General features: G+C 38.6%; 1 protein-coding gene across 1 annotated transcript in view; it reads right to left on the reverse strand.

The window, feature by feature from the left end:
* The window catches only part of sfmbt2 (Scm like with four mbt domains 2), a 61,415-nt gene that overhangs the window by 15,696 nt on the left and 33,076 nt on the right, over positions 1 to 12,643 (reverse strand). The window contains exons 6-10 of the mRNA XM_062996720.1: positions 7,728 to 7,816; positions 7,041 to 7,284; positions 4,404 to 4,501; positions 1,944 to 2,045; positions 1,138 to 1,285 (exon numbers count right to left, since the gene is read on the reverse strand). Coding sequence (XP_062852790.1) covers positions 1,138 to 1,285; positions 1,944 to 2,045; positions 4,404 to 4,501; positions 7,041 to 7,284; positions 7,728 to 7,816 — 681 coding nt within the window. The remainder of the gene's footprint in view (positions 1 to 1,137; positions 1,286 to 1,943; positions 2,046 to 4,403; positions 4,502 to 7,040; positions 7,285 to 7,727; positions 7,817 to 12,643) is intronic.

A 12,643-nucleotide genomic window follows, 5' to 3' on the forward strand; every position in this document is an offset into this window, starting at 1 on the left:
AGCCTCAGGTCATTTAAACGAATGGGCTGAGGAGGCATGACCAGCTAGCATGCCAGCTAATGTCTAAAACGATTAAACTGTCCATGACGAATTGTCCTTGTTTCTACACTCACTGTCCATGTTATCAGCTCCACTTACCATATAGAAGCACTTTGTAGTTCTACAATTACTGACAGTACTCCATCTGTTTCTCTGCATGCTTTGTTAGCCCCCTATCATGCTGTTCTTCAATGGTCAGGACCCCCACAGGACCACCACAGAGCAGGTATTATTTAGGTGGTGGATCTTTCTCAGCACTGCAGTGACACTGACATGGTGGTGGTGTGTTAGTGAGTGTTGTGCTGGTATGAGTGGATCAGACACAGCAGCGCTGATGGAGTTTTTAAATACCTCACTGTCACTGCTGGACTGAGAATAGTCCACCAATTAAAAACATACTGCCAACAGCGCCCCGTGACCACCGATGAAGGTCTAGAAGATGACCAACTCAAACAGCAGCAATAGATGAGTGATCGTCTCTGACTTTACATCTACAAGGTGGACCAACTAGGTAGGAGTGTCTAATAGAGTGGACAGTGAGTGGACACGGTATTTAAAAACTCCAGCAGCGCTGCTGTGTCTGATCCACTCATACCAGCACAACACACCACCACCATGTCGGTGTCTCTGCCACCACCTAAATAATACCTGCTCTGTGGTGGTCCTGTGGGGGTCCTGACCATTGAAAAACAGGGTGAAAGCAGGATGTAGAGAAACAGATGGACTACAGTCAGTAATTGTAGAACTACAAAGTGCTTCTATATGGTAAGTGGAGCTGATAAAATGGACAGTGAGTGTAGAAACAAGGAGGTGGTTTTAATGTTTTGGCTGATCAGTGTATTTCCATTTTAAAAGGACTTCATTGGTTGTGCTGCACTGAATGGGATTGCCTTCAGCGCTGATGAAGCGTCGGACGCTCCCTCGTTATTTAGTCACATTATCACTCAGAATTAAGGCGCCTCAGTAGGAGCATTTCAATGAATCTAAGAATTTAGACATGCCCTCTTCTCAGGAGTGTAGGATGATGTCAAATGTGTCTATATGAAGAGATCACTAAGTTTTCAGACAGACCCAGAGTGTAGAATTATTTAGAATTACCTCTGGGTCTCTGTAGTTCTACACCATTCTTCAGGCACCACTGGACGGGCAGGATGCCGGGTGAATCGGCGTGGCACAACACTGAGCAGGGTCGAGCTTCAGCACTCAAATCATCCACTGTGACCTGGAAGTAGTACTCATCGTATCCCTACACGTGATAAACAGACACGGTGGAGTCAACGCAAAACTCTAGTTTTTGGCAAAAGTATACGGACATCTCTCCTAATGATTAAATTCATGTGCTTCAGTCACAACAATTACCAACAGCTGTAATAAACCAATTATATAACGGACATTCTATGCTTCCAGCTTTGCAGTAACAGTTTAGGGAAGGCCCTTCCCTGTTCCAGCATGAGCAAGCTCTATAAAGACATGAAGAAAAGCTTGATTTTAAAGAAACTCCAGTGTCCTGCACAGAGTCCTGACCTCAGCCCCACCTTTCTTGACCAACATACAAATGCTGTCAGCTTTTGACCAAATGGGCACAAATTCCCACAAGTCCTGTGAAAAGCCTTCTCAGGAGAGTGGCTGTTCTAGCTAAAATAATCACATACAGGTCACTGTATTTGAATACTACTTTTTTAGACAGGACTTCCTTCAAGCTCATGGTCAAGTGTCCAAATACTTTTGGCCATATAGTGTAAACGTTCAACATTGCGGCAGCAGTTTGGCTCCTGATAAACCACAAAACTTTGAGAGTATATACATTTTTTGTATTGTAGAATTAATCTTTTAGGTATGGTTGTTATTGTGGTTGTTATTGTGGCGTGTCCTCTTGGTGTATGTGCATGTGGAAGGAAGCTCACTTTGGTAACAGACACAGGGCAGATGTGGAAGGGTTCTTCTGGTGACACCATCTCCAGCTTCATGCCCGTTCTGAAGGAGTGTTTACGCAAGTCAGCGTGATCCTGAAACACACACACACACACACACACACACAGAGTATAAGTAAAAATAACACAACTGTACAAGTATATGTGATGTAATCTTTGACACACACACACACACACAGAGTATAAGTAAAAATAACACAATTGTACAAGTATATGTGATGTAATCTTTGACACACACACACACACACACACAGAGTATAAGTAAAAATAACACAACTGTACAACTGTATGTGATGTAATCTTTGACACACACACACACACACACACACAGAGTATAAGTAAAAATAACACAACTGTACAAGTGTATGTGATGTAATCTTTGACACACACACACACACAGAGTATAAGTAAAAATAACACAACTGTACAAGTGTATGTGATGTAATCTTTGACACACACACACACACACACACAGAGTATAAGTAAAAATAACACAACTGTACAAGTGTATGTGATGTAATCTTTGACACACACACACACACACACACACAGAGTATAAGTAAAAATAACACAATTGTACAAGTATATGTGATGTAATCTTTGACACACACACACACACAGAGTATAAGTAAAAATAACACAATTGTACAAGTATATGTGATGTAATCTTTGACACACACACACACACACAGAGTATAAGTAAAAATAACACAACTGTACAAGTGTATGTGATGTAATCTTTGACACACACACACACACACAGAGTATAAGTAAAAATAACACAATTGTACAAGTATATGTGATGTAATCTTTGACACACACACACACACACAGAGTATAAGTAAAAATAACACAACTGTACAAGTGTATGTGCTGTAATGCTAAAAGGGAAAGCTTTCTCTTTCACACACACACACACACACACACACACACACACACACACACACACACACACACACACACACACACACACACCTCTCTCTCTCTCTCTCTCTCTCTCACACACACACACAAACACCCACACACTTTTTATTTACTTTATTTACACTTACTAATTTATTTACTTACTGACAAGTTCAAAACTGGCAAATAAGCAATAAATGAATTTATTCATCACCTCATGTTACTTTCTGAAAGTGTAAGCATGTTTATCTGCAGTGTTTTTGTTTGTTAGTTAGTTGTAAGTTTGTTTTTGCTACGATATCTCTGATGTGGTTACTATGGTATTTTAGACGGTTGCTAGTGTGTTGCCAGGTGGTTTATATGGGGTTTCTGATCATTTTAAGTTGTAGCTATGGCACAGTGGCTCAGTAGGTAGCACTGAGGTCCTGGGTTCGATTCCAAGGTGGGGCGGTCCGGGTCCTTTCTGTGTGGAGTTTGCATGTTCTCCCCGTGTCTGTGTGGGTTTCCTCCAGGAGCTCCGGTTTCCTTCCACAGTCCAAAGACGTGCAAGTGAGGTGAATTGGAGATACAAACTGGTCCATGACTGTGTTTGATATTAAACTTGAACTGATAAATCTTGTGTAACCAGTAACTACCTCTCCTGTCATGAACGTAACCAAAGTGTAAAACATGACTTTAAAAATCCTAATAAATGAATAAGTTGTTGTGTAAGTATTTTAGGTGGTTTCTAGTGTATAACCAGGTGGTTTCTAATGTTTTTAGGGTGTAGCTAGATGGTTTGTAAAATATTTCAGGTGGTTGCTAGTGTGTTACTAAAATATTCCAGAGAGTTACTGTCAGGTCAGAGTGATTTAAAAATGGAGCACAGCCAAAACATGAGAAAAGAATTACCTGGAAAAAATTTATTTCTAATAATAATAAGTTGGACTTATATAGCGCCTTTCACAATACCCAAGGACGCTTTACAAAATAGAAAAATACATCAAGATACAATATTAGAGACAGACACATGAGAGACGCATGAATACATAAATGATAGGACACAATAATAATATAATAAATGTAGATTTACATAAGTTAATGAAGCTTATGAAACAGTAGAGAAATGTTTGGTAAATAGATGAGTTTTGAGTAGGGATTTGAATTCTGTAAAAGAAGAAGTAGAACGCAGGGAAAGAGGGAGAGAATTCCAAAGTAGGGGAGCAGAGACAGAAAAGGATCTTCCACCCATGGTAGAGAGCCTGAAGCTGGGGACAATCAGGAGACCAGCATCAGTAGACCGTAAAGAGCGTGAGGGGGTGTACCGATGTATCAGGTTTTGTAAGTATATTGGACCAAGACCATAAAGTGCTTTGAAAGTAAGTATGAGGACTTTGTATTGAATACGTTTGGAGATGGGTAACCAGTGAAGTTGGGCAATAATGACCAATAATTTATTAATGACCAATAATAAAGTATAAACAATTACTGAAAAATACACACACACACACACACACACACACACACACACACACACACACACACAGGTACCTTAAAGACCTCCAAAGGAAGAGGAGAGTGAAGAGCTTCAGACGAGGCTTTCTCTAGAGCTTCTGTCCACTCAGCATCACTTCTTAGATCCTGCAATTCTACAGAAATACACAAAACAGCACAGTACATAAGAACTACTCATCAGTTCATTCATTTACATGTACATTTTCAGCATTTAGCAGAGGCTTTTATCCAAAGCAACTTACAGTATTGTGACAGTACATTGTCTAAGCAATTGAGGGTTAAGGGCCTTGCTCAAGGGCCCAACAGTGGCATCCTGACAGTGGCATCCTGACTTGAACCAGTGACCTTTTGATTACTAGTCCAGTACCTTAACCACTAGGCTACAACTGCCCTATCATTCATCATGAATCCATCATTCATTCATCCATCATCCATTTATCAGTTTATTCTTCACTCATCAGTTCTTCCATCATCCATTCATCAGTTCATTTATCAATCATTATTTAGTTCATCCATCATTGTTTTTATTATTATTATTATTAATATTAATATTAGTATTTATATGACCTCAGCTGATGACAGTATTGAACAGTGCTCTCTTGTCAAGGTCAGGTTGAAAACTTAAACTGTTATTTTATGCTGAGAGAAAATTTGTACAAATGGTCCCAACCACGTATTCTGTGTCACACTGGCTTTAAACAGTCATGGACATTTAAACAACTTTTGAGATTCATTAGGTGTTCAGAAAACAGAACAAAGCTAAGAGTCAAATTCTAAAAGCATTTTAGACAAAAAACTACGTTAAAATATTCAGTCACAGAACAAGAGCAGTGACAGACATCGATTAAGCATAACATTATGATCACCTTCCTAATATTGTGTTGTTCCCCCTTTTGCTGCCCCACAAGCAACAAACTGTGATGCTCTGTGTATTCTGTCACCTTTCTTTTAGAACTAGCATTAACTTCTTCAGCAGTTTGAGCTACAGTAGCTCGTCTGTTGGATCAGACAACACGGGCCAGCCTTCGCTCCCCACGTGCATCAATGAGCCTTGGTCGCCCATGACCCTGTCGCCGGTTTACCACTGTTTCTTCCTTGGACCACTTTTGATAGATACTGACCACTGCAGACCGGGAACACCCCACAAGAGCTGCAGTTTTGGAGATGCTCTGACCCAGTCGTCTAGCCATCACAATTTGGCCCTCATCAAACTCGCTCAAATCCTCACGCTCGCTCATTTTTCCTGCTTCTAACATCAACTCTGAGGATAAAATGTTCACTTGCTGCCTAATATACCCCCCCCCCCCCCCCCCCCCCCCACTAACAGGTGCAGTGATGAAGAGATAATCAGTGTTATTCACTTCACTTGTCACTATGCCTGGTCGATGTACAGTGGAATCTTTATTGTGTTGTTGATTTGATTATGATCTACCATTAATTACCCATAATGACAAAGTGAAAACATGATTTGAAAAGGTTTTTGTTTTTAGGAAATCAATTACAAATCAAAAACTATAATTACAGATGTAAGCCTTCTTGGATATGTCTCTGTAGGTTTTGCACACTTGGAATTGGGCAGTTTATCCCATTCTTCATGGCAAATGCTTTCAGGCTTCATTAGACTGGATGGCGACTCTATCGGGACCTGCAATCTGTCTGGGTGTCTGTGTATATTTACGTGTCTGTCTGTCTGTCTGTCTGTCTGTCTGTCTGTCTGTCTGTCTATCTATCTATCTATCTATCTATCTATCTATCTATCTATCTATTCATCCATCCATCCATCCATCCATCCATCTATATGACTCCTAAGAGTGTATGTAAGTCTTTGTAAATGTGTATTCAGTGCTCATGTTTGGTTGGACTAAGCTGTATTGTTAGTATAGGCTATTTGCTTCTACTGGTTTCCTGTTTAACGCGCATAGTTACTTTATGGCAGTTGAAAGGCACAAATAAGCGTTTTGTAGAAGAGGAAATGATTGATTTCTACATTACACTGCTCTAAATGTACCTGTACTGCAGATTTTAGGGTTTTTTTCTGCTCTTACTAATAAGGAAAGCGTCGGTTATTCATCATATGTACAGTAGACTTGTTACTGTGTGACGATTACTGGGTTAGTCACATTTTATGATCTAATGACCCCCTGTTCCACTTTCTCAACACCACTTATTTTCTGCAAGTTCCTTAAAAACCACGGATGACTCAGAACGACATGAAATCATTGTGGTTAGTATTTAGTCACAACAGCGTCCTGCCAAAGACCTGCAAGTATTTTAGATTCACTCTAAATTCACTCCAGAAATCAATAAATGTGTTTATCTTGTTTATATGTAAAAGTGTAGTGCACTAAATAAATAAATGTGCTGTATTACTGGTCCTCAGACATGTTACCAAAACAGCCCGATCAGCCCCCTGAAATCAGTCATCAGTACCAGACACAACTTGTGCGATGAGCTACAGCATTAGCAAACAAAAGCACAGATTGCAGTGACACAGAATCACGAACTGTTTGGGTTCTGGTCAATTTCACCAAACCAACCCGTCATTATGCTCACATGAGGGTCATTTGTCAGATGACTGTTGTGTGGCTCATTATTACCCAACATTACATCACTTTATTTACTGTAGACTTGGCTCATGTATTTACAGCCTGTTAAAAGGAATGACGTCCTTACCTTTGGGCGGTTTTATTGAGAGCTGGTTCTCATTGGCCCAACCCAGTGGGCGGAGCCTTATGTCAAGGTAGAAAATCCAGATGTAGTGCACGGGGTCTTTGAGTCCCACGTAGCTGAGGCACAAGCGTCCACCGACGTTTCGTTCCACCCGTGCCGCCCAGTAGATAAACGGCTCGCTAGCATCCCGAATCTCTAACACGAATCCAGGGACAATCAGATCAACCGTGTTCTTACCCCTCAATGGCTACAGGAGGGAAACAAAAAAGAAGAAAAAGATAAGATGAAGATAAGTAAAAAATACCCAGTGATTTCTAAAGAGCTTTTATAGTTCTTGTTTTGTGGTATTATTTGGATTTGAGTTCACAAGCAGAAAGAAGAGAACTTGCACTACTAGGTTTGAGATGGCCTTTCTGAAGTCCTGACTTTGACAAACTCTATTGACAAAATGTTTGTTGACGACTGTCAAAAGTGGCTGGAAGTGAAATAATCTAAGGAAAGTTGGATCAGCTGTATGTATATGTCTGACCAATCAAATTAAAAAACTAATATAAACTAATAAAATAACTTTATTAAAACTTTTTTAAAGGTTCCATCATGAAAAGTCTGCCATGACATGATGTGCATGTTCAGTACAAGTGTGTGTAAACTTTCGAACCAGACTGTGTTTGTGTGGGTTTGTATACTCACCCCTTCAAGCAGGTTAGCGGGTGCTGTCCGTGACCCTGTGAGCTCCTTCACCAGAAACTCAGTCCAGTTGTTGTACTTCTCTTTAATAGCTGTGAAGCAGAGATCATTACAATCATTTCGCATTTCTTTATAGTAAACATTCGCATATAACAAGTGTGTGTTTACATATTAGCATACACAAATCTAATGGATTTTTGAAAGATGATCACTATTGAGCGAGTCTATAAGAAGGCCAGAACAGAAAAAAGTCCAGCAAGTTACACTACTATGGGTGTGTGATGGCGGTGTTATAACAGGACTTAACACCGCCACTTAAGGAAGGACTCATAAGCTGAGGACGGAGTCTGAAATAGATTCACTATTTTTATACAATGGGGCCAAAAAGTATTTCCGTCAGTCACTGATTGTGCAAGTTCTCCTACTTAGAAAGATGAGAGAGGTCTGTAATTTTCATCATAGGTACACTTCAACTATGAGAGACAAAATGAGAAAAAATCCAGGAAATCACATTGTAGGATTTTTAAAGAATTTATTTGTAAATTATGGTGGAAAATAAGTATTTGGTCAATAACAAAAGTTCAACTCAATACTTTGTAACATAACCTTTGTTGGCAATGACAGAGGTCAAACGTTTCCTGTAAGTCTTCACCAGGTTTGCACACACTGTAGCTGCTATTTTTGGCCCATTCCTTCATGCAGATCTCCTCTAGAGCAGTGAAAAAAAAAAAGATCCTGCCTGAGGGACGGAAAGGTCAGATGGGGTTTCTGGTCTTGCCGTTGCAAAAATGTGACTTCTGCTGTCTGGTCAAGGCACTGACATAAGGGCACGACGTGAGTTTCTATATTCAGTATGGCTCTCTATAAAAATTCTATACGAATTGTAAAAGTAGCGGCCAGCAAGTGCACATATGTTCACATGTAACATACAATGAAATTCCTTTTTCGCATATCCCAGCTTGTTTGAAAGCTACGGTCAGAACACAGGTTTAGCCATTGTACAGTGCCCCTGGAGCAGACAAAATTAAGGACCTTGCTCAAGGGCCCAACAGTGGCTGCTTAACAGAGCCTGGATTTGAACCAATTGATAACCCAAAGCTTTACCCACTAGGCTACACTGAAGCTCTTCTCGGGCCACAATATAGGAAGGGTGCAAGCTGCATAGAAACTGCAATAGGGAACTGGATGATTATTTTGCTATTTTCAGAATTTTCGAAGGCACAGGTCAGTGAGAGGACTGTATGTTATTAAGAAACGGACAGCTGATCCAAACCAAGACAAGCAAAGTAAATAAAAAAGTTTGGTGACAGTATAAACATGAAAACGATGCATATTTAAAAACTAATAATGAGGACAATGACAAACAGGTCAGAACAATGGTGTAAAACTCAACACAGGTGTAGACACAAAGAAAAAAAATCAGTCAACTAAATTGAGGCGGAATAAAGCAGAGCCAAAATAAAGACTCACTTGTAGTGCCTCATTTTAAAGGCATCAATGGCAAAAGACTTAAAACAAATGATTCATACACCAGTGGCCACTAAGTACAATGTGAGCTCGCTACCTTAAAACATTAATGTCTTCATTCACTGTCTGTTTTAGCACCGCTTTATCCTGGTCAAGAGCACAGTGGGTCTAATTCATTGGGCGAACCCATTCAGATACTGTTCGAGTACAACCCTGCTTAGCTTTTGAGATCGGCCATGATTGGACCTTCTCAGGGCTGTGTGGCCGTAAACCTACCTTAAAACAACTACATTTATAAAACTTTCATTGTCAGTTTTCTGAAAACAAAATTTTGCTGGGACTACAAATATACAGCCAACGACCTACACCATTAATTTGCTACTGGAGGAAGATTTAATACGTAATTTAACAGTGAAGCATGGCCTCATAATCATCTAAAACCATCACAAATCTTGTACACAGCAATGCCTGCTCATTATTACACTAGCTAGTTTAACAGGTAATGCTACACCAGAAGAAATTTAATGTAAGATATTTTTTAATCTGTCACTTCACCTGGTCACCTTAACTATACCCGGTCACAAACAGATCAAGAGTTTGCCAGCTTAGCACTGTAACTAGTATAAATAAGCTCCTGCCACTGTAGCGTTTGTGTACATGTGCATGGATGTGACGTTGGATCAAGAGGTAAACAAACAATTAAAAGATAAATTCTAAACAATGTAGCTTTAAGGTCAGTATACAAGTTATTCATCTCCAGATTTCATTTCGACTGGCAGTAAGCGAGTGTCCTGCAGCTACTACTGCCATGATGACTCACATTCTTGTTCATGCATTCTTCTCTAAGTTTTTAAGCTTATATAAATGCAATAATGATACTTAATTATTTGACAAGCCTCAAGCACAACAGACGTCATCAGAAACAACAATGACGTCTAAAATAATTCACAAACCTGTACTGTACATGTCCTAATGCCCCAAAAACTTACAGCTTAGGTCACAAGTTGACATGTTCTTATATTGTAAACGCATGTCTTGGGATTTTAATCATTCCTGTAACCTCTTTTTCTCTTTGACTGCATGATTGGGATAAAACCTCTTTCACCAATTTAAGTCTGTTGGGTCAATAATACAGTTGTAGTTAAAAGTTTTGAGAAAATTTCTGCTTCAGTTTTTTGTCAGATGTTTCTCTGGTATACTGAAGTACAATAAAGTTTTATGAATTTTTTCCAATTTTTCTCCCAATTTAGCATAGTCAATTTGTCTTCTGCTGCTGGGGATCCCTGATTGCAGTTGAGGTGGGTATATTGCTGCTCACGCCTCCTCCAACCCACGCACGACTTTCACCTATGCATTCTGCACCGGCACCTCTCTATCTGCCAATCAGGGTCCTTACACAGCATTTAAAGACCCCACCCACACAGCCTGGTCATCCTGCTCTAGCAGAAACGTGTCTGCTGCAGACACTGCCAATTATGGCCGCTAGGTGGCACCCAGCGGACCGGTGGCAACGGCGAGTTTTGAACCGAGGAGTTCAGAATCTCAGCGCTGGTGTACTAGCAGAATATCCTGCTGCGCCACCTGGGCGCCTTTTCCCTTTTTTTTTTTTTTTTTTTTTTTAGCTTTTATTGACCAATACATCAAGTTTAAGTAAAGACTCAAAATTTAGCGCTGACCCTTCTTTTTCAAGACTTCTGCAATTCACCCTGGCAGGCTGGATATCAGCTCCTGGGCCAAATTCTAACTGATGCCAACCCATTCCTGCCTAATCAGTGCTTGGAGTTTATTACAATGTCTGTGTTTTTGTTTGTCCACCCATTTTTTGCAGACTGACCACAGATTCTCAGTGGGATTGATGGGGTTTTGTGATTAAATTTATTTTCATGGCAAGAAATGACTTCAATTCATCTGATCACTCTTCATAACAATTAAATCACCAAAATGAAAACTGAAGTCTCAAAACTTTTGGCCGTGACTGTATACATACAGCAACTTAGATTAGAAACTCAGTGGTGTAAAAAGCTCTGTACTGCAGTTTATTTTTGAGGCATGGTTTTTAACTTCCTTATTATTTATTATGACTCCCTACAGCTGGTGACTTCTCTCTGCCCGTTTGAAAATAGGCATGACCTGATGTACTCGCACCCACTCAATTACATCAAAACATCAAAACAGAAACCAAAACCGTAACTTCATACTAAAAGGAAATTCATCAGAATAGTGCAGAAAATGCTGAGAAAAACACCAAGCCTGTCCCTGCTTGACTGTGGACGCCTGTTTTCCAGCAGCTTCAAATTCTCTTCAAAGGTTCATGGATTGTGTCTGACCATCCAGACGAATTTTATTTGTACATCAATTTTTTTTTTTAAATAGGGCAGTGGTAGCTTAGTGGTTAAGATACTGGACTAGTAATCATAAGGTTGCCGGTTCAAGCCTCACCGCCACCACTGTTGGGCTCCTGAGCAAGGTCCTTATCCCTCAATTGCTCAAACTGTATTCAGTCATAATTGGAAGTCACTTTCGATAAAAGCATCTGCTAAATGCTGAAAATTTAATGTTTTTTTTGTATCCCATTTTATTTTTTCTGTACTGTGACATGACCATTCTATTCTACATTTTAGATTATCGCATTATTATTCTATTCTGTTATATTCTTTTTTATTTCAGATTATTGCAACATTCATTCTATTTTATTCTATTTTGTACTGCTCTGTTATGTATTCCATACTTCTGCAGTTTTGTCTTTTTCTTTTTTTTTTTCTTTGATGCTTTTTATTGCTATTCTGTTCAAATATGTTCTGTTCTATTCAAGGACAGTTTATTCTTTTACATTGCATTTCTATTCTATTAAGTTTTATTTCAGATAGATTTTAAGTTTTTAATCCTATGAAATTATATTTTATATAATTATACTGTATGTTTCTATTCTATGACATTCTATTTTATATAGATATATGTTTCTATTCTTTCAAATTCTATTATATATAGGTACATGTTTCTATTGTATGAAATTCTATTTTATATATGTATATGTTTCTAATATAGGAAACTACTCTACTGTTTCTAATATATAAAATTATATTTTATGTAGGTATATGTTTCTATTATATGAGATTCTGTTTTATGTAGGTATATGTTTCTAATATATGAAATTCTATTTTATATAGATGTGTTTCTTTCTAATATATGAAATTTTATTTTACATAGGTATGTTTCTAATGCATGAGATTCTATTTTATATACTGTAGATTTGTTTCTAATATATGAAATTCTATTTTATGTAGATATATGTTTCTAATCAATGAAACTATTTTATGTAGGTATATGTTTCTAATCCATGAAATTCTATTTTATATAGGTATATGTTTCTAATACATGAAACTATTTTATATAGGTATATGTTTCTAGTCCATAAAATTCTATTTTATATAGGTATATGTTTCTAATATATG

This window comes from Trichomycterus rosablanca, chromosome 1 (genome assembly GCF_030014385.1).
Source record: "Trichomycterus rosablanca isolate fTriRos1 chromosome 1, fTriRos1.hap1, whole genome shotgun sequence".
NCBI classification, from domain to species: Eukaryota; Metazoa; Chordata; class Actinopteri; order Siluriformes; family Trichomycteridae; genus Trichomycterus; species Trichomycterus rosablanca.